The following is a 21,509-nucleotide window of genomic DNA, read 5'->3' on the forward strand; positions in this document are numbered from 1 at the left end:
AGATATTCCGTGTCCTGCCTGGGGGGTATTCAGTAGGTCAGGAGAGATGCCTCACAGATATCTTGTAATACATGTTCCCTCAGCAGGGGGCTTGGGACAGTTTGATCTGATGAACCCAGAAGTATGAGGAGGAAAGAAGGAAATACCTGCAGTTATAGATTTTACAGTAATAAGATATGTGGGAAAAAAAGAAAAAATGTGAAAACTTTCCAAGCATGTGAGTTGGAAAGGAACAAGAGAATCAAACTGGAAAAAAGAAGAAAGATTTGGAAATGTCAATTCAACTGGGGTCTAAACTCTTAGAATTTTTAAGAAAAATCACCATTTGCTAAAGTATCTCTTATACAAACTACCTATTAAAGAAAGAATAAAACTTGATGAAAGTGCTGGGGAGAAAAAAAAGTTTTTTTTTCTCTCTACCCTTCTAAGTTCTTCTGGTTGGTCTAAGAATTAAATTGACATAAGAGACATTCACAGGAGAAAATCAAATTTAATTATTTAAATATGGCAAATCCAAACATAAGAAATCCCAAAGACAGGCAAAATGATACACACACACACACACACACACACACACACACACACACACACACACACACACACACACAATGAGATGCAGGGATTTGCTAGGTTCCTCCCTGTCCACCACACCCAGTTTATATTATACTCTAGGTATCTCTGGTGATAGCTCCCTTCCTGGAACAGTTCCTCTATTTACATTCTTTAGGCAGTTAGGTCAAAGGTCCTTCCTTAGTCTTTTCTTTCTTAAAAACAGTCAAACTAAAATAATCCTCATGCCAAAGAGATCCATTTAGGGGTGGCAAATTTTCCTTCCCTTCAAAAGCAAATCTATTAGAGGCCAAGTTAATGTTGTTCAATAAATTTTTATTCTAATGAATACATAAAATAAAGAATAGACACCTGAGATGTTAAATTATATTTATAATTTATTTATAAATTATAACGGGTGTTATATTTATCACCCTTCCATTCCCCAAAATATTTATGGAGTCATTACCATGAACCTGACATGGTAATTATGGTATACTATTGTTTTCAAATATTAATTGTACATTTCATTAGAAAAAAATTTTTAAATGAGCATTTGGCTTTCCAGTTAAGCATAATTCTCACTGGCTTAGAGGTGGAGAGGAATGGACCACCACCTGTCATCTACCCCAAAATGGAAGACTTAAGTTGTGGATGGCAGCCCAGATCTATCCATCTACCTTGGAACCATTACATGGAAACAAATAAAATCGTAAATAAGGATGCTACAGTCTTTTACGTCTGTTATATTAGTTTAGCCTGTATCCTAACAAATACAGTGAACTTCAACCAACCTTCTGTACGGAGCTGCATTTCTTTGTATGTTAAGCACATGTATTATGTCAGTCTCAGTCTAATGATGGAGATGCTCATGGCTAGGAATGTGTGAGGCCTGGAATACTTATGGCAGCCCCATTTCCCCAGTGAGTCAGCGCTGTGGCTGGAATGGCCCTTGTGGTTCTTACTATGATTGCAGGACACAATTCGGGAATGCAAAGTGGATCATATTGTCTGTTTTTCCAGTTATGCTCCAGACATAGGCCATGTGCAATTTTATGTGCTCTCCAAATTAATCTGTATTTTGGGGGTTGGGGGTGGAAATGTGTGAGGAGATCTGATTTACCCAGGTGTCATTTTCTAATAGGGATCAGGAAATCTTCTTAATCTTAATGTTAGTGCCTTTTTTCTGCCTGGCAAAACTAAAATTATGCTAGTAAACAAAGGATCACTTAGGCTCTTGAGAACAAGGGAAAAGGAGCCCCAGGGACGCAACAGGTAATTAGTAGCTAAAGGACTCTGAATCTTTAGCAGATAAAACTCTCTTTAGTTGGAGGGTGCAGGCAGTTTTCTTTTCGCATGTTAATTTAATTTCTAAAGTGCTTCTAAAGACACTCAAAAAGTGGACACTAGTGCTAAGCATATTGAAAGACCTTCTAACTTACCTCACCCTTCTCTATACTCTTTTTCTTGTGATTCATACTTGAATTCAGCCTCCATCTCCTGCCCCAGAAGACACAAGTCCCCAACATACTTTTTGTCTATCATCAGGTGTACATGGTTCATGGATGTTCATGAACAAATAGATTTCACTTACACAAAATAAAATGTTACATTTCTTCACATTCAAGTTTTACCATAAATAATAACCGCATAATATAAGCAATGAAGAGCCAATGGAAGACTTGAGTAGGGCAACTAGATCAGATTTGTGTCTCAGAAATAGTATTCTTGAAACTCCTAAATATTGAGAGAATGGATAGATTTCCCTAGAAGTCACAAAGAAGGCATATCACATTCATATATGAAAAGACTATATTAGAGAGGGAGCACTGACACGTCTGAGCTGTGGCTGCTCTGGGAATTTTCGCTACTCAGTGTACCAAGGCTCTGCATTACCTTTTCAATTTTTACTTTAAATTTGCCAGAAAGTGATATGGGAAATTCCTTCACTTAAGAAGAAGGACAAAGAGGAAGACTGGCTGCAACCCCATGAAGTTATTGATAATAAAACTAACTTGGAGAAGTTAAAAAAATGTATACAAATATGAATTTATACAACAACTAAGTGGAGAAGCTGGCATTAAAACTCAGTTCTACAGCCCCATCCATCAGCAGACAGGGTGCCTAAAGCCATATTGAGCTCACAGCCACCTCTAAACACACCCCTTGCCATGGCCCTGCCCACCAGAGGAACAAGACCCAGCTCTACCCACCAATGGGCAGGTACCAGTCCCTCTCACCAGGAAGTCTGCACAAGCCTCAGGACCAACCTCACCCACCAGAGGGCACAGACTAGAAGCAAGAGGAGCTATGATCCTACAGCCAGCAGAAAGTAGAGCACAAACACAGACAGACAAAATGAGAGGGCAGAGAAATATGTTCTAGAAGAAGGAACAAGTAAAAACCCACAAGAACAACTAAATGAAGTGGAGATAGGCAACCGACCTGAAAAAGACTTTAGAGTAATGATAGTAAAGATGATCCAAGATCTCGGAAAAACAATGGAAGCACAGACTGAGAAGTTATAAGATATGTATAACAAAGAGCTAGAAGATTTAAAGAACGAATAAACAGAGATGAACAATAACTGGATTGAAAAATACACTGGAAGGAATCAATAGCAGAATAGCTAAGGCAGAAGAACAAATAAGTGAGCTGGAAGACAATGGCTGAAATCGTTGCCACAGAACAGAATAAAGAAAAAAGAATGAAAAGAAATGAGGACAGTCTCAGAGACCCTCTGGGACAACATTAAAAGCACCAATATTCGCATCATAGGAGTCCCAGAAGGAGGAGAGAGAGAGATAGGGCCTGAGAAAATATTATAAGAGATTATGGTTGAAAACTTCTCTAACATGAGAAAGGAAACACTCATTCAAGTCCAGGAAGCACAGAGAGTCCCACACACGATAAACCCAAGGAGGAACACACTGAGACACACATTAATCAAACTGACAAAAATCAAAGACAAAGAAAAAATATTAAAAGCAACAAGGGAAAAGCAACAAATAACATACAAGGGAATCCTCATAAGGTTATCAGCTGATTTTTTTAGCAGAAACTCTGCAGGCCAGAAGGGAGTAGCATGATATATTTAAAGTGATTAAAGGGAAAAACCTACAACCAAGAGTATTCTACTCAGCAAGGCTCTCATTCAGATTCAACAGAGAAATCAAAAGTATAACAGACAAGCAAAAGCTAAGAAAATTCAGCACCACCACACCAGCTTTACAAGAAATCTTAAAGGAACTTCTCTAGGCAGAAAAGAAAAAGCCACAACTAGAATCAAGAAAATTATGAATGGGAAAGCTCACCAGTAAAGGCAAGCATAAAGTAAAGATAGGAAATCATCCACACACAAATATGATACCAAAACCAGCAATCATGAGAAAAGAGTACTAATGCATGATAGGAAATGCATTGGAAATTAAGAGACCAGCAACTTAAAACAATCTTGTACATATACAGACTGCTGTATCAAAACTTGATGAGAATCACAAACCAAAATTTGCAGCAGAAACAAAAAAGAGGAAGCAGGGCTTCCCTGGTGGTGCAGTGGTTGAGAATCTGCCTGCCAATGCAGGGGACGCAGGTTCGAGCCCTGGTCTGGGAAGATCCCACATGCCGCGGAGCAACTCGGCCCGTGAGCCACAATTACTGAGCCTGCGCATCTGGAGCCTGTGCTCGGCAACAAGAGAGGTTGCGACAGTGAGAGGCCCGCGCACCGCGATGAAGAGTGGCCCCCGCTTGCCACAACTAGAGAAAGCCCTCGCACAGAAACGAAGACCCAACACAGCCACACATACATACATAAATAAAAAGAATGTAAGCAGACAAGGATAGCATAAAAAAAAAAAAAAAAAAAAGAGGAAGCAATCCAGGGGACTTCCCTGGTGGTCCAGTGGTAAAGAATCTGCCTTCCAATGCACAGGATGTGAGTTCGATTCCTGGTCGGGGAACTAGGTTCCAACATGCCAAGGGGCAGCTGAGCCCAGACACCCCAACTAGAGAGTCCATGGGCAGCAAACTACAGAACCCACGTGCTCTGGAGCCCATGTGCCGCAAATACAGAGCCCGTGTGCTCTGCAGCCTGCACGCCACAACTAGAGAAGAGAAAAAGCCCACACGCCATGAGGAAAGATCCCGCATGCCTCAACGAAGATTCCATGTGCTGCAACTAAGATCTGACACACCCAAAAAATATTAAAACTAACTAACTAACTAAATATATATTTAGAAAAAGCAATCCAAACACAACACTAAAGATAGACATCAAATCACAAGAGAAGAGAACAAAAGAGGAAGGGAAGATAAAAGACCTTCAAAAACAAATCTGGGGACTTCCCTGGTGGTGCAGTGGGTAAGACTCTGCGCTCCCAGTGCAGGGCACCTGGGTTTGATCCCTGGTCAGGGAACTAGATCCCGCATGCATGCCGCAACTAAGAGTTCACATTGCTGCAACTAAGAGTCTGCATGTTGCAAATAAGAGGCCTGCATGCCGCAACTAAGAAGCATGCATGGCAGGGCTTCCCTGGTGGCGCAGTGGTTGAGAATCTGCCTGCCAATGCAGGGGACACGGGTTTGAGCCCTGGTCTGGGAAGATCCCACATGCCGTGGAGCAACTAGGCCCGTGAGCCACAATTACTGAGCCTGCGCATCTGGAGCTTGTGCTCCGCAACAAGAGAGGTTGCGACAGTGAGAGGCCCGCGCACCGCAATGAAGAGTGGCCCCCACTCACCGCAACTAGAGAAAGCCCTCGCACAGAAACGAAGACCCAACACAGCCAAAAATAAATAAATAAATAGCGTTCCCTTTAAAAAAAAAAAAAAAGAAGCACACATGCCACAACTAAGAAGCACGCATGCCACAACCAAGAGTCTGCATGCCACGATTTAAGAGTCTAGATGTCGCAACTAAGAAGGTCGCATGCTGCAACTAAATAAAAGATCCCACGTGCTGCAACAAAGATCCCGTGTGCCGCAACTAAGACCTGGCACAGACTAAATAAATAAATAAATCTTTAAAAAAATCCAAAACAATTAACAAAACAGCAAAGAACATACATATCGATAATTACCTTAAATGTAAATGGATTAAATGCTCCAACCAAAATACATAGACTGGCTGAATGGATACAAAAACAAGACTCTTACATAGGCTGACTACAAGAGACCCACCTCAGATCTAGGGACACATACAGACTGAAAGGGAGGGGATGGAAAAAGGTAATCCATGGAAATGGAAATCAAAAGAAAGCTGGAGTAGCAATACTCATATCAGAGAAAATAGACTTTAAAATAAAGAATGTTACAAGAGACAAAGAAGGACACTACAGAATGATCAAAGGATCAATCCAAAAAGAAAATATAACAATTGTAAATATATATGAACCCAACATAGGGGCACCTCAATATATAAGGCAAATGCTAACAGCCATAAAAGGAAAAATTGACAGTAGCACAATAATAGTGGGGGACTTTAACACCCCACTTTCATCAATGGACAGATCATCCAGACAGAAGATCAATAAGGCAAAACAGGCCTTAAATGACACATTAGATCAGATGGACTTAACTGATATTTATAGAGCATTCCATCTGAAAGCAGGAGAATACACTTCCTTCTGAAGTGCACATGGAACATTCTCCAGGATACATCACATCTTGGGCCACAAATCAGGCCTTGGTAAATTCAAGAAATTGAAATCATATGAAGCATCTTTTCCAACCACAATGCTATGAAATTAGAAATAAATTACAGGAAAAAAGAAACTGTAAAAAACACAAACACATAGAGGCTAAACAATATGCTACTAAACAACCAATGGATCATGGAAGAAATCAAAGAGGAAATCAAAAAAATATCTAGAGATAAATGGCAAAAAAAACACAACAGTCCAAGACCTGTGGGATGCAGCAAAAACAGTTCTAAGAGAGAAGTTTATAGTGATACAAGCTTACCTCAGGAAACAAGCAAAATCTCAAATAAACAACCTAATCTTATATCTAAGCAACTAGAGAAAGAAGAACAAACAAATCCCAACGTTAAGTAGAAGGAAAGAAATCATACAGATCAGAGCAGAAATTTTAAAAAAACAAAACAGAGGAAAACAACAGAAAAGATGAAACTAAAAGCTGGTTCTTTGAGAAGATAAACAAAATTGATAAACCCTTAGCCAGACTCATCAAGAAAAAAAGGGAGAGGACTCAAATCAATAAAATTAGAAATGACAAAGGAGAAGTTACAACTGACACCACAGATATACAAAGGATCATAGGAGACTACTACAAACAACTATATGCCACTAACATGGACAACCTAGAAGAAATGGACAAATTCTTAGAAAGATACAACCTTCCAAGACTGCAGCAGTAAGAAACAGAAAATATGAACAGACCAATCACAAGTAATGAAATTTAAACAGTGATTTAAAAACTTCCAACAAACAGAAGTCTAGGACCAGATGGCTTCACAGGCAAATTCTATCAAACATTTAGAGAAGAGTTAACACCTACCCTTCTGAAACTCTTCCAAAAAATTGGAGAGGAAGGCACACTCCCAAGCTCATTCTATGAGGCCACCATCACCCTGATAACAAAACCAGACAAAGATACCACAAAAAAAGAAAATTACAGGCCAATATCACTGATGAACATAGACACAAAAACCCTCAACCAAATTTAGCAAACTGAATCCAACAACACATTAAAAGGATCATACACCATGATCAAGTAGAATTTATCCCAGGGATGAAAGAATTTTTCTATATCTGAAAATCAACCAGTGTGATACACCACATTAACAAATTGAAGAATAAAGACAATATGATCATCTCAATAGATACAGAAAATGCTTTTGATAAAATTCAACATCCACTTATGATAAAAACTCCCCAGAAAGTGGGAATATAGGGAACTTACCTCAACATAATAAAGGCCATATATGACAAACTGACAGCTAACATCATTCTCAATGGTGAAAAGCTGAAAGCAATCTGCCTAATATCAGGAAAAAGGCAAGGATGTCCACTGTTGCCGCTTTTATTCAACACAGTTTTGGAAGTCCTAGCCATGGCAATCAGAGAAGAAAAAGAAATAAAAGGAATCCAAATTGGAAAAGAAGAAGTGAAACTGTCACTGTTTGCAGATGACATGATACTATACCTAGAAAATCCTAAAGATGCTACCAGAAAACTACTAGAGCTCATCAGTAAATCTGGTCATGTTGCGGGATACAAAATTAATACACAGAAATCTCTTACATTCCTATACACTAACAATGAAAAGATCAGAAAGAGAAATTTAGGAAGCAGTCCCCTTTACCATCTCATCAAAAAGAATAAAATACCTAGGAATAAACCTACCTAAGGAGACAAAAGATCTGTATTCTGAAAACTATAAGATGCTGATGAAAGAAATCAAAGATGACACAAACAGATAGAAAGATATGCCATGTTCTTGGATTGTAAGAATCAATATTGTCAAAATGACTGTACTACCCAAGGCAATCTACAGATTCAGTGCAATCCCTCTCAAATTACCAATGGCATTTTTCACAGAACTAGAACAAAAAATTGTAAAATTTGTATGGAGACACAAAAGACCCTGAATAGCCAAAGCAATCCTGAGAAAGAAAAATGGAACTGGAGGAATCAGACTCCCTGACTTCAGACTATACTATTAAGCTACAGTAATCAAAACAGTATGGTACTGGCACAGAAACAGAAATATAGACCAATGCAACAGAATAGAAAGCCCAGAAATAAACCCACACACCTACAGTCAATTAATCTACTACAAAGGAGGCAAGAATATACAATGGAGAAAAGACAGTCTCTTTAATAAGTGGTTCTGGGAAAACTGGCAGCTACATGTAAAAGAATGAAATTAGAACATTCTCTAACACCATACACAAAAATAAACTCAAAATGGATTAAAGACCTAATTATAAAGGCTGGACACTATAAAACTCTTAAAGGAAAACAAAGGCAGAACACTCTTTGACATACATCTCAGCAATATATTTTTTGATCCACCTCCTCGAGTAATGCAAATAAAAACAGAAATAAACAAAGGCAACCTAATTAAACTAAAAAGCTTCTGCACAGCAAAAGAAACCATAAATAAAACGAAAAGACAACCCACCGAATGGGAGAAAAATTTGCAAATGAAGCAGCTCAATACTCCCACAAAGAAACAAAAAAATGGGCAGATCTAAACAGACATTTCTCCAAGGAAGACATACAAATGGCCAAAAAGCACATGAAAAGATGCTCAACATCACTAATTATCAGAGAAATGCAAATCAAATCTACAGTGAGGTATCGCCTCACACCATTCAGAATGTCCATCATGAAAAGGTCTACAAAAAATAAACGCTGGAGAGGGTGTGAAGAAGAGGGAACCCTCCTAACTGTTGGTGGGAATGTAAACTGGCACAAATACTATGGAGAGCAAATAGAGGTTCCTTAAAAAACTAAAACTAGAACTACCAAATGATCCAGCAATCCCACTCCTGGGCACATATCTAGCGAAAACCATTATTCGAAAAGATACATGCACCCCAATGTTCACTGCAGCACAATTTACAATAGCCAAGACATGGAAGCAACCTAAATGTCCATTGATGGAGGAATGGATAAAGAAGATGTGGTACATATACACAATGGAATATTACTCAGCCATAAAACAGAACAAAATAATGCCATTTGCAGCAACAGGGATGGACCTAAAGATTATCATACTAAGTGAAGTAAGTGAGACAAAGACAAATATCATATGCTATCACTCATAAATGGAATCTAATTTTTAAAAAAGATACAAATGAACTTCTTTACAAAACAGAAACAGACTCACAGACTTCAAAACAAACATCATTACCAAAGGGGAAATGTGGGGGGAGGGATAAATCAGGATCTTGGGATTAACATATACACACTACTATATATAATATGGATACCCAACAGGCACCTACTATATAACACGGTGAACTCTACTCAATATTCTGTGGCAACCTATGTGAGAAAAGAATCTGAAAAAGAATGAATATATGTATATGTATAACTGACTTTGCTGTACACCTGAAACTAACACAAAATTGTAAATCAACTATAATCAAATAAAATTTAAAAAAATTCAGTTCTGCCTTTCTGAGAAAAATAAAGCTTATCTTCATCCCAATAAATTCCCCTAGCTTCTTCATCTATGTCCAAGGAAGGCATTTATAAATAGAAAATTGACAATTCCAAAATGTATTTTGATACAGAGGAACAGTTAAATAATACCACAAGGAAGCTAACAGGCAAATGCAGAACGTGGTATGTTCTGTGAAAAAACTGACCCAATTTAAACAAGTCAAGGACACAGAGAAAGAAAAGGAAGACAAGTAGGCTGCTCCAAATTAAGAGTTGTTAAGAGACATAACCACCAGTGTCAAGAGTGGACCTTCTTTGGATTCTTACTCAAACTCTAAAAAAAAAGCATGTTTGAGACAACAGGGCAATTTGATTATAAACATTTATCATTTTAGATGATACAAAAGAATTACTGTTAACCTTAAGTGTGTGAATCTCAGTAAGATTATTGAAGAAAATGTTCCTGTGTATAAGAGATGCCGGCTGAAGTTGTAGGAATGAAATGACTATGCCTGAAACACTTTATAATGCTTGAGGATTTTTCTAAAAAATTGAATAGGTAAAGCAAATGTGCCAATCTTGATAATTACTGAATCTATATGATAGGTATATATGAGTTCATTATGTTATTTTCTATATTTTTGTGTATGTTTGAACCTTTTGTAATAAAAGTACTAATGTAAAAAGAGACTATATTATAAAGATGTTACTTTTACCAAATTTATGTGACTCCAATAAAAATTCCAGTAGGGGGCTCCCCTGGTGGCGCAGTGGTTGAGAATCTGCCTGCCAATGCAGGGGACACGGGTTCGAGCCCTGGTCTGGGAAGATCCCACATGCCACGGAGCAACTGGGCCCGTGAGCCACAACTACTGAGCCTGCGCGTCTGGAGCCTGTGCTCCGCAACAAGAGAGGCCGCGACAGTGAGAGGCCCGCGCACCGCGATGAAGAGTGGCCCCCGCTCGCCACAACTAAAGAAAGCCCTCGCACAGAAACGAAGACCCAACACAGCCAAAAATAAATAAATAAATAAATTTAAAAAAAAATTCCAGTAGAATTATGTCTTAGTGGACTAGACACAGTGTGTCTAAAATATATCCATGATGACACACTCTCAAGAATATCCAAGAACACAGTTTTTAAAAAATGGATGGATTTCTTTGTTCCTTCCTTCTGTACATATTACTGAATACTAATCCAGTGATTTAAGAAAAACAAAAACAAAACCCTGCAATGCACTGCAGTTACAAGGTCAAAATTGGGTAAAGATAGGGTCTTCTCCTTCATAGAGCATGCAATCTAATTATCTAGGGGGTAGTATTGTGGAGAGATTAGAAGTACTGATTGTGGAGAGAAGGAGATAGAGGGCAAAATCAGAAACACTGCCAAGAAAGGCAAAGGGTATCATACAAGACTGGTCTAAGAAGACTATGGATAGTAAATTACAGGGAACATTCATTCTCTAAGAGGAAAGAAAACTTAGAGAAAGTAATGGAACATGGGCTTTGGAGTTAAAGGTACCTGTGTTTGAATCCCATCTCTGTCCGTTCGTAGCTTTGTTAGTAGCTAGTTAGCTTCAGCAAATGACTTTACTCCCCTCAGCCTCATTTTCTTTTTCCCTTACACAAGTTTCAGAGTGATATAAACCTCATGGGATTATTGTGAGGAATAAATACGATGAGAAATGTAAACCGCATAGCCAGGTACTGGCAAAAAGAAAGGAATGGCTGAATGTGTAAATCCCTAGGTAAGTTGATATGGAGAGAAGGATAAAAGCAGAAAGACAGATGATAAAATTTTCAGAATTACAAGGCAAAGGGGAAAAAAGTGGAGCTAGTTCATCCTGAGGTTTCCCTACGCAGTAAAGAAGAGGTGAAGTTTACTACTCAAAGTAATGTAGCAGAGGTGTGGTCAGACAGTTGAAAAAATTGGATTAAAAAAGGAAATTATATGGAGATGGGTGGCATAGGTGGCAACCTGACATTAAATAATAAGAGACCTCCTTAGGAGTCTAGAGGGCCTAGGTCAGTAGTGATGATAGCAGGATTGTAGACTCCATTGTATGGAAGTTGTTCCATCCTTGCTCCACAGCCAAGGTCTGGAGCAGGAAAATAGCATGCTGAATTTATCCCGGCTTGGAAGAAAGAGGGAAGAATCAAGAACTGGATGTCAAGAGAGTATGGTCCTGTCAAGGGGCTAAATATAAATGTCAGTCTATGGGACTCAGACTGAGAAGGGAAGACAAGCAGCAAAAGGAGTACTAACTACTCTAGGAGAGTTTAAAGTGTGTGAGATAGAAATTTACCAGATTATGGCAAAATTTCAGGCTTGCCTACGTTAAGGTGGAGTGGAGGGAAACACATGAAGACTTCAGAAGACTTAGGTATTGCAAAGATTATTAGTCGTGGTGCTAGAGTTTCCCTGGCTGATGTCAGAAATCATGTCCTACAAAGATCAAACAGACAACACTTCTGAGAAGCAGGATGGGCTAAATGACCTCTGGAGGCAGAGACCAGGAAAATCAATCAGCCTTGAATTTGGTGAATGTATACCAGATTACCTGGAATGAGGTAGGTAATTAACCTGCTTTGCAAATGTCATCTTGTTCTCATGATCCACAATCAGAAACCACAAGTACAGAACCTCCAGGTCTGTCCCTGCCTGCTGGAGCATGAAACATCAGAGGAGGTGGTTTAAGAGAGGGGTCAAACTAGGAAACAGCCATTAGCGCAATATCTTGTCAATCAACTGGCCACTCAACTGAGCAAGGAGCCTGCCTCCTCTACTCAACATGCCCCTGGGCCACAGACGCATGGAACAGCAACTTTGCTCAAGGCTAGGGTGAAAGGGTGACCTCAGAGTGACTACAGTGACCTGTAGGGTGACTACAGTGGGCTCACATTTTGCAGCAAGCTCATTCAGGTAAACATCTCTTCACCTCCTTATTCTAAGTCAGTGATGGTATCTCTTTGGCTTTCTTCTCTGTCACTAGGTTTCCCAGTATGTTTGTTTTCCTCCAGCACCCTCCTTTTGTTTCCTCTGCACAGCTAATATGGTTCTCCCTTATTTCTCTACGTGCCCACCAGCTGCAATTTGGAGAAGAGACAGAATGAGTAGAGTAGGGCATGGGAAGTTGAGTAAATGACTTGGAAAGTATCTTCTCTCTGGGCCAAATATTTCCATTCTTACCAAAGAAGAGTTTGGCTAAAGAAATTGGTAATTTAATATAGTTAAACTCTACTTATATTAATATCAGTTGATATTCTCAATATCCTGTGACGTTCATGCTTTTTCTGAGGCTCGTACTTCTAAGAAATGTTGAAGCTAGAATTTGAACTTACCAGTGTCATCAAAATCATGTGTACCTATTTATGAATCATAAAAATGATAAAAATCAATTATCCTGATTTGTGTATCAGGAAAGGTATACATCATTTTTATGACCCCAGACCAACAATTCCATTTTCGATCTATTCTTTGTATTTGAGCACATGTAACTGGCCTGGAAGAAGAAACTTACTTAGGAAATGGAGGACTTCCGTGTGGGAGAAACTGGTCTATCCCAGGAAATCAAACAATGTGTATTATAAAGTGACACATCCCTGATAGTGCAGCATAGTCCTCAGTTCACACCTGTATTCTCAGAATTCTTATGAATTCTTAAAGTGTCCATATTCACTAACATGAGTGTCTCAGTTTAGATGATATATCATAGGATGAACCTATTTATACGTAACATGCCTGGGGTCAGCCCTGGTGAGAGCCCTGAGGCTAATTCCTCTTCCAAGCCGAAACAGTGACTGTACAATGGGTGCTGGCAGGGGGAAAAAAAAAAGTTATTTTTATGGTTTTCTTTCCCTCTTTAGAGCAGAAGAGCCTTCTTAGGTCTGAATCCCTAGAGACCAGGCCAGTTTGGAACCACCATGGCCAAGTTCATGGGAATGGCACCAATTCAGAGTAGTGGGTTCTCTCACGTTTGGAAAGCCAGTTGTGCAAGAGATTACGAATAAACTATCTTGAGCATTTTCACAGGCCTCACCAAAGCAGGACGTTAGATGAGATCAAATGGCTGCCTTTCCCTGCATGACCATATTTTTCCTGGTATCCTCCACTTTGGCACAGATTGTTTTTTCAGGTAAGCATATGTCTTGGGAGAGAAACATCCGTTTTTCTTTTACTTGCAGGAGAGAGAGAGAGTCATTTGTGACTGGATGGGTAAAGTTTTGCTGAAACATAGGGCTTTGGGCTTGATAATGCAAATTGGGTATCAATTGGGTATCACTATTGGAAAGGGATTGCTATTGGATAGCAATTTAAAATTATTTTGAACATGACAAGTGAAACAAAATAAACCAAAATGAACAAAAGTTTAGGTTCAAAGATGTGTCACTGCTTCCATACCCTTTTCCTTCCACTGCAGTCCCACCCTCATCTTTTATGTAACCAATCTTATTTTAGGTACCTATTTGCATCCTGCTTTTCCCAATTTAAGAATGTCCTGAAAATCAGTACATATCAGTTCACAGGGATTTCCTCATTCTTTTATACGACAGCATAAGACTTTTTTGGATGGATGTACCAAAGTTTATTCAACCAGTCTTAGGTGTACGGGCATTAGTTTGTGTCCAATATTTTGCAATTAAAAACAATGCTGCAATAAATAATCTTATGCATATGTATTTTTCTATTGTTGGAAGTTTATCTTCAGGGTAGATTCCTTGAATTGTGATTGAATGTGAATGCAAAGTAGTTTTGTTCAACGTTGCCAAATTTCACTTCATAAAAGTTGTGCCAACTTGCATTCCCACCAGTAGTAGATGGTATTTCAATATAGTTTTCATTAGCATTTTTCTTATCATACTGCATTTGAATATCCTTCACAAATTCAAGGGTCATTTCCATATCTTCTGGGTTTTGTGTGTGTGTATGAGTTGTAGGTCCATGTATATAACTCATTCAGCAATTGGGGTTTTTTTCCCCTCAATTTTAAAGTATTCTTTATATATCAGGTATATTAGCCCTTTATCTATGATATGTGTTGCAAATATTTTTTCCAGTTTTTCAGATATCTTTTTTAGTTTATGTTTATATTTTGTCATGAAAAAGTTATTTTTATTTGGATGTAATAAAATGTATCAGTCCTTTCTGTTACTGCACAGAGATTAATGAGTCATTATCAGAAAGTCTTTCATGTATTAAGATTAAAGAGCAACTCGGTTGTGTTATATTTTGATCTTTGTATGGTTTTGTTTTTTATGTTCAGATCCAGATCCATTTGAAGTTTGTTCTTATATATGGTATGCAGTATATATATATTACTTTACTTTTACTAGATGAAGGCTTTTATTTTTCTTTTCTCATAACTATATCCAGCTGCTTTTGTTATTAAAATATTCTGGCTTTTTAGAATGAGAGAGGAGCATTCCATCTTTTTTATTCTCTGAAAGAGTGCATATGTAAACAGCATAGTCTATTCCTGGAGAGGTTGGGAGGCTTGTTGTTTCCTTTATGTGAAGATTTTAAAATCATATAACTTTTCTAACTTTGTAAATTCTAACTTTTGGAAAGCTAGAATTTTCTTGGATATTTTAAATATCACCTAACAGTGAGAGACAGGGCAAAACTTCAATAGGTCTTTTCTTATTTTATTCTCCCATAGCCAGCTGGTCATCCTCTATCCCTAAGCAACACCAGCACCCCTCGCACAAATCAGTTCACCATATCCGTCAGTCTCTCCAGAGCCAAGGAACTCCTAAGTTTTCTTGTCATCATTCTTAGTATCCTCTTTAGTTCAGCATCTTGGTAGGAACTGGCCTAATCCTTTATTTACTATATTACTTTTAATTTTTACAACAATCTTTAAAATGCATATACTTATCCTAATTGTCGTGACGAGGAAACTAAAGCCAACAAAAGTAACTTAATGAAAATAACACGGTTTGCAAGTTAAGCATACAACCCCAAATGGTTTTTACTCTTTCCTCAATGACCCAGCAAATTTATAAATGAAGTCAGGACTGTGAAAAGAAGGAGAGAATAAATAAATGGATGAAGTAGTTAACGAAGGAATACCACCCACAAATTTTGCTGTCACAAATTATTTTGTATACTTTGTGCAAATGAGTAATTGCATTACATTTCTTTGTTCAGTCAGTAACTTCAGTGAGTGAAATCAAACTCCATGGAGAACTGTTTCTTTTAACCTATTGTGTCTGTACTTTATTTGCAGAAATCTTCAAACCACATGACTATTCTAAATGGCCTATGGTAAATTTAAATTTCTAAATTCTGAATTCTGATTTTAATCTGATCACTCTCTTGACATGAGAGACCTAAAACTTCATAGTGGTTAAGTAGAATGGAAGTTTTCTATGTGACTTTGGGTGTGTATCTTAACCTCTTCAGGCTTAGATTTACTCCCATGTAGCACAAGCATTATAATAGTAAGATGCATCTCTGAACATTAAATGAATTAATACCTGTCAATTGTCCAAGGCCACAGAGTTTAACAATGGTATATACAGAATTTAATCCCAGTCTCAATACAGAACCCTCACTCTTAAAAACTACATTTAAGCCCTTATCTTCTAGGAGTTCAGAGACACATAACTATCTCTACTCACAAACTTCTTATAATGAGTTATTGGCATTGGGACTCCAAGTTTAAGTGAAAACTTTGCATTTGGGATTTAAGCGGAGTTATTATACTGCTTATGACTAGCAAATGATGAATGAGTGAGGATATTGTAGTCAGAAAAAAACTTGCGTGACCAAAGCCCAGAGGAGAGGAAATCTTGCAAAAAGATCAATTGACTAGTAACATTTGATATTATTTCTATGTGGGGCAGAAGTGACAGGCCAGGAATAGATGAAGGAAAATCTATCAGTTGCTATTCATATGATATTTTATGATGTTTGCAGCCCCCATGTAAAATGTACTACCCACTGGATCCTCTTTATGACGCAAACTGTCCTGAGGTGACAGCATATGTTTGTGCTACAAATGGCCACACTTACAAGAATGAGTGTTTCCTTTGTGTTGATCAGTGGTAAGTTCAAAATAAAATACCATTATTTTTTCTCTATATTTCTTCACAGAAATTTCCAATAATTTTAGCAAGGAACTGGATTTGCTGATGCATGGGATTTTTTTTTTTTTTTTAATAGCCTCTATTGTTCACAAAAGACTGGGGACAGACTACGTACATAGTAAAGAGAAAAGTCTTTTTAAAAAAGTTAGTTAACATTCAAGGTTGACTCATTTAAAAAAAAAGAAAGAAAAGCTTACATGATATTTTGGCATAACTGTACAGAGATCATATTAGTAGATAGTCTATAGATTATATTCAAGCAATAAATAGAAATTCATTTTTAAAAAAATTAAATTTTCTTTAACAAGTCACAGTGACATCCCTATGAGTAGCACCCATATTGCTGCCTGGAAGAAGTAAATATAGATACTGATACAGACATACAGACACAGACATAAATACAGGTGTAGATACACGTAAGTAACAAAGTGATTATGTGGTCTTACGTGGAAAAAATTTCACTGTCAACTTTTAATTTTTTTGCCTTTCAAATAAATTCAATGGGAAATTTAGATTAAAAAATAATATTCCTTGTGATCTATTTTAGCTCTATTTGAAATTGTTTTTACAAATCAGCCTTGTCGTGTCTTGTCAGTAACTCTTCCATGACCTATGAGATCCTCTCTGTTGGGAGTCTCCAGGAGTACCCTCAGGTTTGATGATTCCCTAGTAGGACTGACAGAACTCAGAAAAGCTGTTATATGCATGCTAACAGTTTATTACGATGAAAGGATACAGAATAAAATCAGCAAAGGCAGAAAACTCATAGGGTGGTGTCTAGGAGATCAGGCACAAGCTTCCAGTTGTCCTCTCCCAGGGGAGTCACACAGGCAGTGCTTAAATTCTCCCAGCTATGTGTCATAACTTATATAAAGTATTGAAAACCTGGGAAGCCCACCAAAGCTTTGGTGTCCAGGGTTTTTACTGGGGACATGCAGCACCTACATGATTGACAACTACTTAGTCTCCAGCCCCCTCCCCCTAGGAGTTAAACTGATACAGAGTGGCTCAGCACCACAGGTGAACAGAAACAGGCATTCACCTCAGGGTAAATTATCTGGCATGACCTATGGCCCTAGGTTACAAAGTTACTCTTATCAGCCAGAATATCCCAAGGGTGTAGAGATTACTTCCTCTGAGCTGATTTGAGCATCTCAAGTCTGCTGAGCTAACTCTTTAATGCATATCTTCCTTTGAGAAGAATCTTCATGGACTTCTGGCATCACATTAGTATGCCACCGCAATTATTTCTGAGCACTGAAGGAAACGAGGTGTAGAAACTAGTCCAATAAAGGTAATACTTGCTCATCTTCAGAGCAAGTACTACACTCAAAGGATGACTTTAAAGGAAAAGAATGGGAACTGAAAAATGTGAATTAACCAAGTATCTCCCATTGACTTCAAAGAAAGATGAATGAGAATTCATGAATATTAGCAGACTATGTAGAATGATTAAACTACATAATCATTCCTTCCAAATGTGGTTGTTGTCATTTTCTCAGGTAGGGCTAATTAGGCAAAAGACATTGGGAAGTGTCTTCTTAGCTCTTCCACATAAGCCTTCTTCACACTGTCTGGTATCTGGACGCACACCATTAAAATGAGCAGCCTAAGAAGGACCCACCCACAATGGCCTGGGCTTCTGAAAATCAGCATAGGTTGATGCAGAATTACATTGGGGACTTGATTTTCCACTATGCTACAACCAAATGGCTTCTCAAAGATGGTTCTGAGATTTTTTTCAGCCTCATCTAGGAGACTTGAGAAAGTCTCAAAAGCTCTATGAGCATGCCTCTGATCTGTTCTGGCACTCTCTCACCCTCTCACTCTCATTCTCTCTCCTTTCTTTCTTTCTTCCTTTCCTTTTCTATCCTGTAAGTCTGCCAGATATACTATGAACACTAGCTGTTTTTTCTCAATCAAAGTATAAATAAGGAGCCTCTGCTGATTAAAAAAGAAAAAAATGGTTCTCTCATTGGAGCCATTATGAACGTAGTTCTTATCAAACATATCTATTTCTGGAACACAGAGAACGCTAATGCCAGTGGCAGGGATGGTACAGTTGCCTGTATATTTGTTTTAATTCTCACTGTGACTTGCATGTATAAACGTGGCCTTCATGCCATTTCTGGATCTCAGGGCAACAAGAATAGTCATTATGCTCTTTTGAGTAATGGAGGCATAAGAGTAATTCTTCTGTCTCTGCTCTTAGCTAGTGTTTTGAAGAAAAATCCTGAGAAACTGGACTCACAATTCTGAGAGATATCCGCCATTTATGAACAATGTAAATCCCTTGAAAAACAGAAAACTTAAGAGTGTGTGTCTTGCCCAGAATTGAAAAAAAATCAGTCATTATCCTTAAAGGAATCCCCCAAGCCTACTCAGTGTAGGGCCCTCATAATAACTACCAAGAAAATAGAGTTGTATGAAACAGATCCCAGACTCTTCATAAGTTTGTGGTCTTATGTGGCAAAAAGAATATATTACATAAGAAAATTCATGATAACAGAAAACAGTATTGGTCCTGTTTAACCAGAATAGTATTTGAGTAAGTTTTTATGGTTGACAGTATTTCAAAAATCAGATTTTACCTAAAAATATAGATTTCCAATTTATTTTTAAAAAATCAAACATTATATTAATAGTAAGCTAGGATTTCACATTCAAGAAATAAGCAACAGTTATCTAGTAGCAGTTCCCCATCCAAATGGAGTGCAGGCAATATATATATTCTTTTTCAGCTTCTTTTCTATTATAGGTCATTACAAGATACTGAGTATAGTTCCCTGTGCTATACAGTAGGTCCTTGTTGTTTATCTATTTTATATACAGTAGTATGTATATGTTAATCCCAAACTCCTAATTTATCCCCCCAACCTGCTATCGCCTTTGATAACCCTATGTTTGTTTTCTATGTCTATGAGTCTATTTCTGTTTTGTAAATAAGTTCATTTGTATCCTTTTTTAAGGTTCCACATATACATGATATCATATGACATTTGTCTTTTTCTTTTTCTGACTTACCTCACTTAATATGATAATCTCTATGTCCATCCATATTGCTGCAAATGGCATTATTTCATTCTTTTTTATGGCTGAGTAATATTCCATTACACACACACACACACACACACACACACACACACACACACACACACACACCCCATATCTTCTTTATCCATTCATCTGTTGATGGACATTTAGGTTGCTTCCATGTCTTGGCTAATACTGCTATTAACATTGGGGTGCATGTATCTTTTCAAATTAGAGTTTGATCCAGATATATGCCCAGGAGTGGGATTGTAGGATCATACGGTAACTCTGTTTTTAGTTTTTTAAGGAACCTCCATACTGTTCTCCATTGTGGCTGCACCAATTTACATTCCCACCAATGGTGTAGAAGGGTTCCCTTTTCTCCACACTCTCTCCAGCATTTATTATTTATAGAGTTTTTAATGATGGCCATTCTGACTGGTGTGAGGTGATACCTCATTGTATAACCTCATTGTAGTTCTGATTTGCATTTCTCTAATAATTAGTGATGTGGAACATCTTTTCATGTGCCCGTTGGCCATCTGTATGTCTTCTTTGGAGAAATGTCTATTTAGGTCTTCTGCCCATTTCCTGATTGGGTTGTTTGTCTTTTTTTTTGATATTAAGCTGATGAGCTGTTTGCATATTCTGGAAATTAATCCTTGTTGGTCTCATCGTTTGCAAATATTTTCTCCCAGTCCTTAGGTTGTCTTTTCATTTTGTTTATGGTTTCCTTTGCTGTGCAGAAGCCTTTAAGTTCAATTAGGTCTCATTTGTTTATTTTGGTTTATATTTTCATTACTCTAGGAGGTGGATCAAAAAAGATATTGGTGCCATTTATGTCAAAGAGTGTTCTGCCTATGTTTTCCTCTAAGAGTTTTATAGTGTCTGGCCTTATAATTAGGTCTTTGATACATTCTGAGTTTATTTTTATATATGGTGTTAGAGAATGTTCTAATTTCATTCCTTTACATGTAGCTGTCCAGTTTTCCCAGCACCACTTATTGAAGAGAATGTCTTTTTGCTGTTGTATATTCTTGCCTCCTTTGTCATGAGGCAGTTAAAGTATTCTTAAAGAAAAAGTGCAGGGACTGGTGGCGCAGTGGATAAGACTCTGTGCTCCCAATGCACAGAGCGCAGGTTAGATCCCTGGTCAAGGAACTAGATCCTACATGCATGTTGCAACTAATAAGAGTTCGCATGCCACAACTAAGGAGCCCATGTGCCACAACTAAGGAGCCCACAAGCCGCAACTAAGGAGACGGCGAGCTACAATTAAGGACCCCGCCTGCTGCAATGAAGACTCGGAGCAACCAGATAAATAAATAAATAATATTTTTTTTTAAAAAAGCTAATACTATGTTGAGAGGTTTAAAAAAAGAAAAAGTGCAAAAGAAAATAGAATGGGCAATTTACACAGGGCTCACTGCTTGGGAAAACACATGGAACTGAGAAACAGCAATGTCTTTAGGGAAATAAGGAAGATAAAAATAGTGTTGAAAGGAATGTCAGGTATTTAAAGGACAGTAACAAATAAGGGTGGAAAGTTAGGCAGAGGCTAGTCTTCTGGGAAACATAAATCCTAAAGTAAGGGGAATAGGCTGTAGTCTATGGGCAGTGTAAACCTAGTGAAAATTTGAGTAAAGAGTGTGAATTATGTGAATTATTATGCATAGCATTATTGCTATGGTTATCTTTTACTT

The 21,509-nt window shown here is 37.9% G+C and overlaps 2 protein-coding genes and 1 long non-coding RNA gene across 11 annotated transcripts in view; 2 read left to right on the top strand and 1 right to left on the bottom strand.

The window, feature by feature from the left end:
* The window catches only part of LOC309624568, a 94,988-nt gene that overhangs the window by 29,136 nt on the left and 44,343 nt on the right, over positions 1–21,509 (top strand). The gene's annotated exons all lie outside the window — the stretch shown is intronic.
* The window catches only part of LOC309624563 (seminal plasma acrosin inhibitor A1-like), a 152,025-nt gene that overhangs the window by 16,487 nt on the left and 114,029 nt on the right, over positions 1–21,509 (bottom strand). The gene's annotated exons all lie outside the window — the stretch shown is intronic.
* On the top strand, positions 4,076–21,135 carry SPINK13 (serine peptidase inhibitor Kazal type 13). Its single transcript, XM_082379606.1, has 2 exons — positions 4,076–13,897; positions 16,595–21,135. The coding sequence occupies exons 1-2, from the start codon at positions 13,748–13,750 to the stop codon at positions 16,733–16,735; spliced, it is 291 nt and encodes a 96-aa protein (XP_082235732.1). The 5' UTR covers positions 4,076–13,747; the 3' UTR covers positions 16,736–21,135.

Source organism: Balaenoptera borealis, assembly GCF_965194805.1.
Source record: "Balaenoptera borealis genome assembly, chromosome: 2".
Classification (NCBI taxonomy): Eukaryota; Metazoa; Chordata; class Mammalia; order Artiodactyla; family Balaenopteridae; genus Balaenoptera; species Balaenoptera borealis.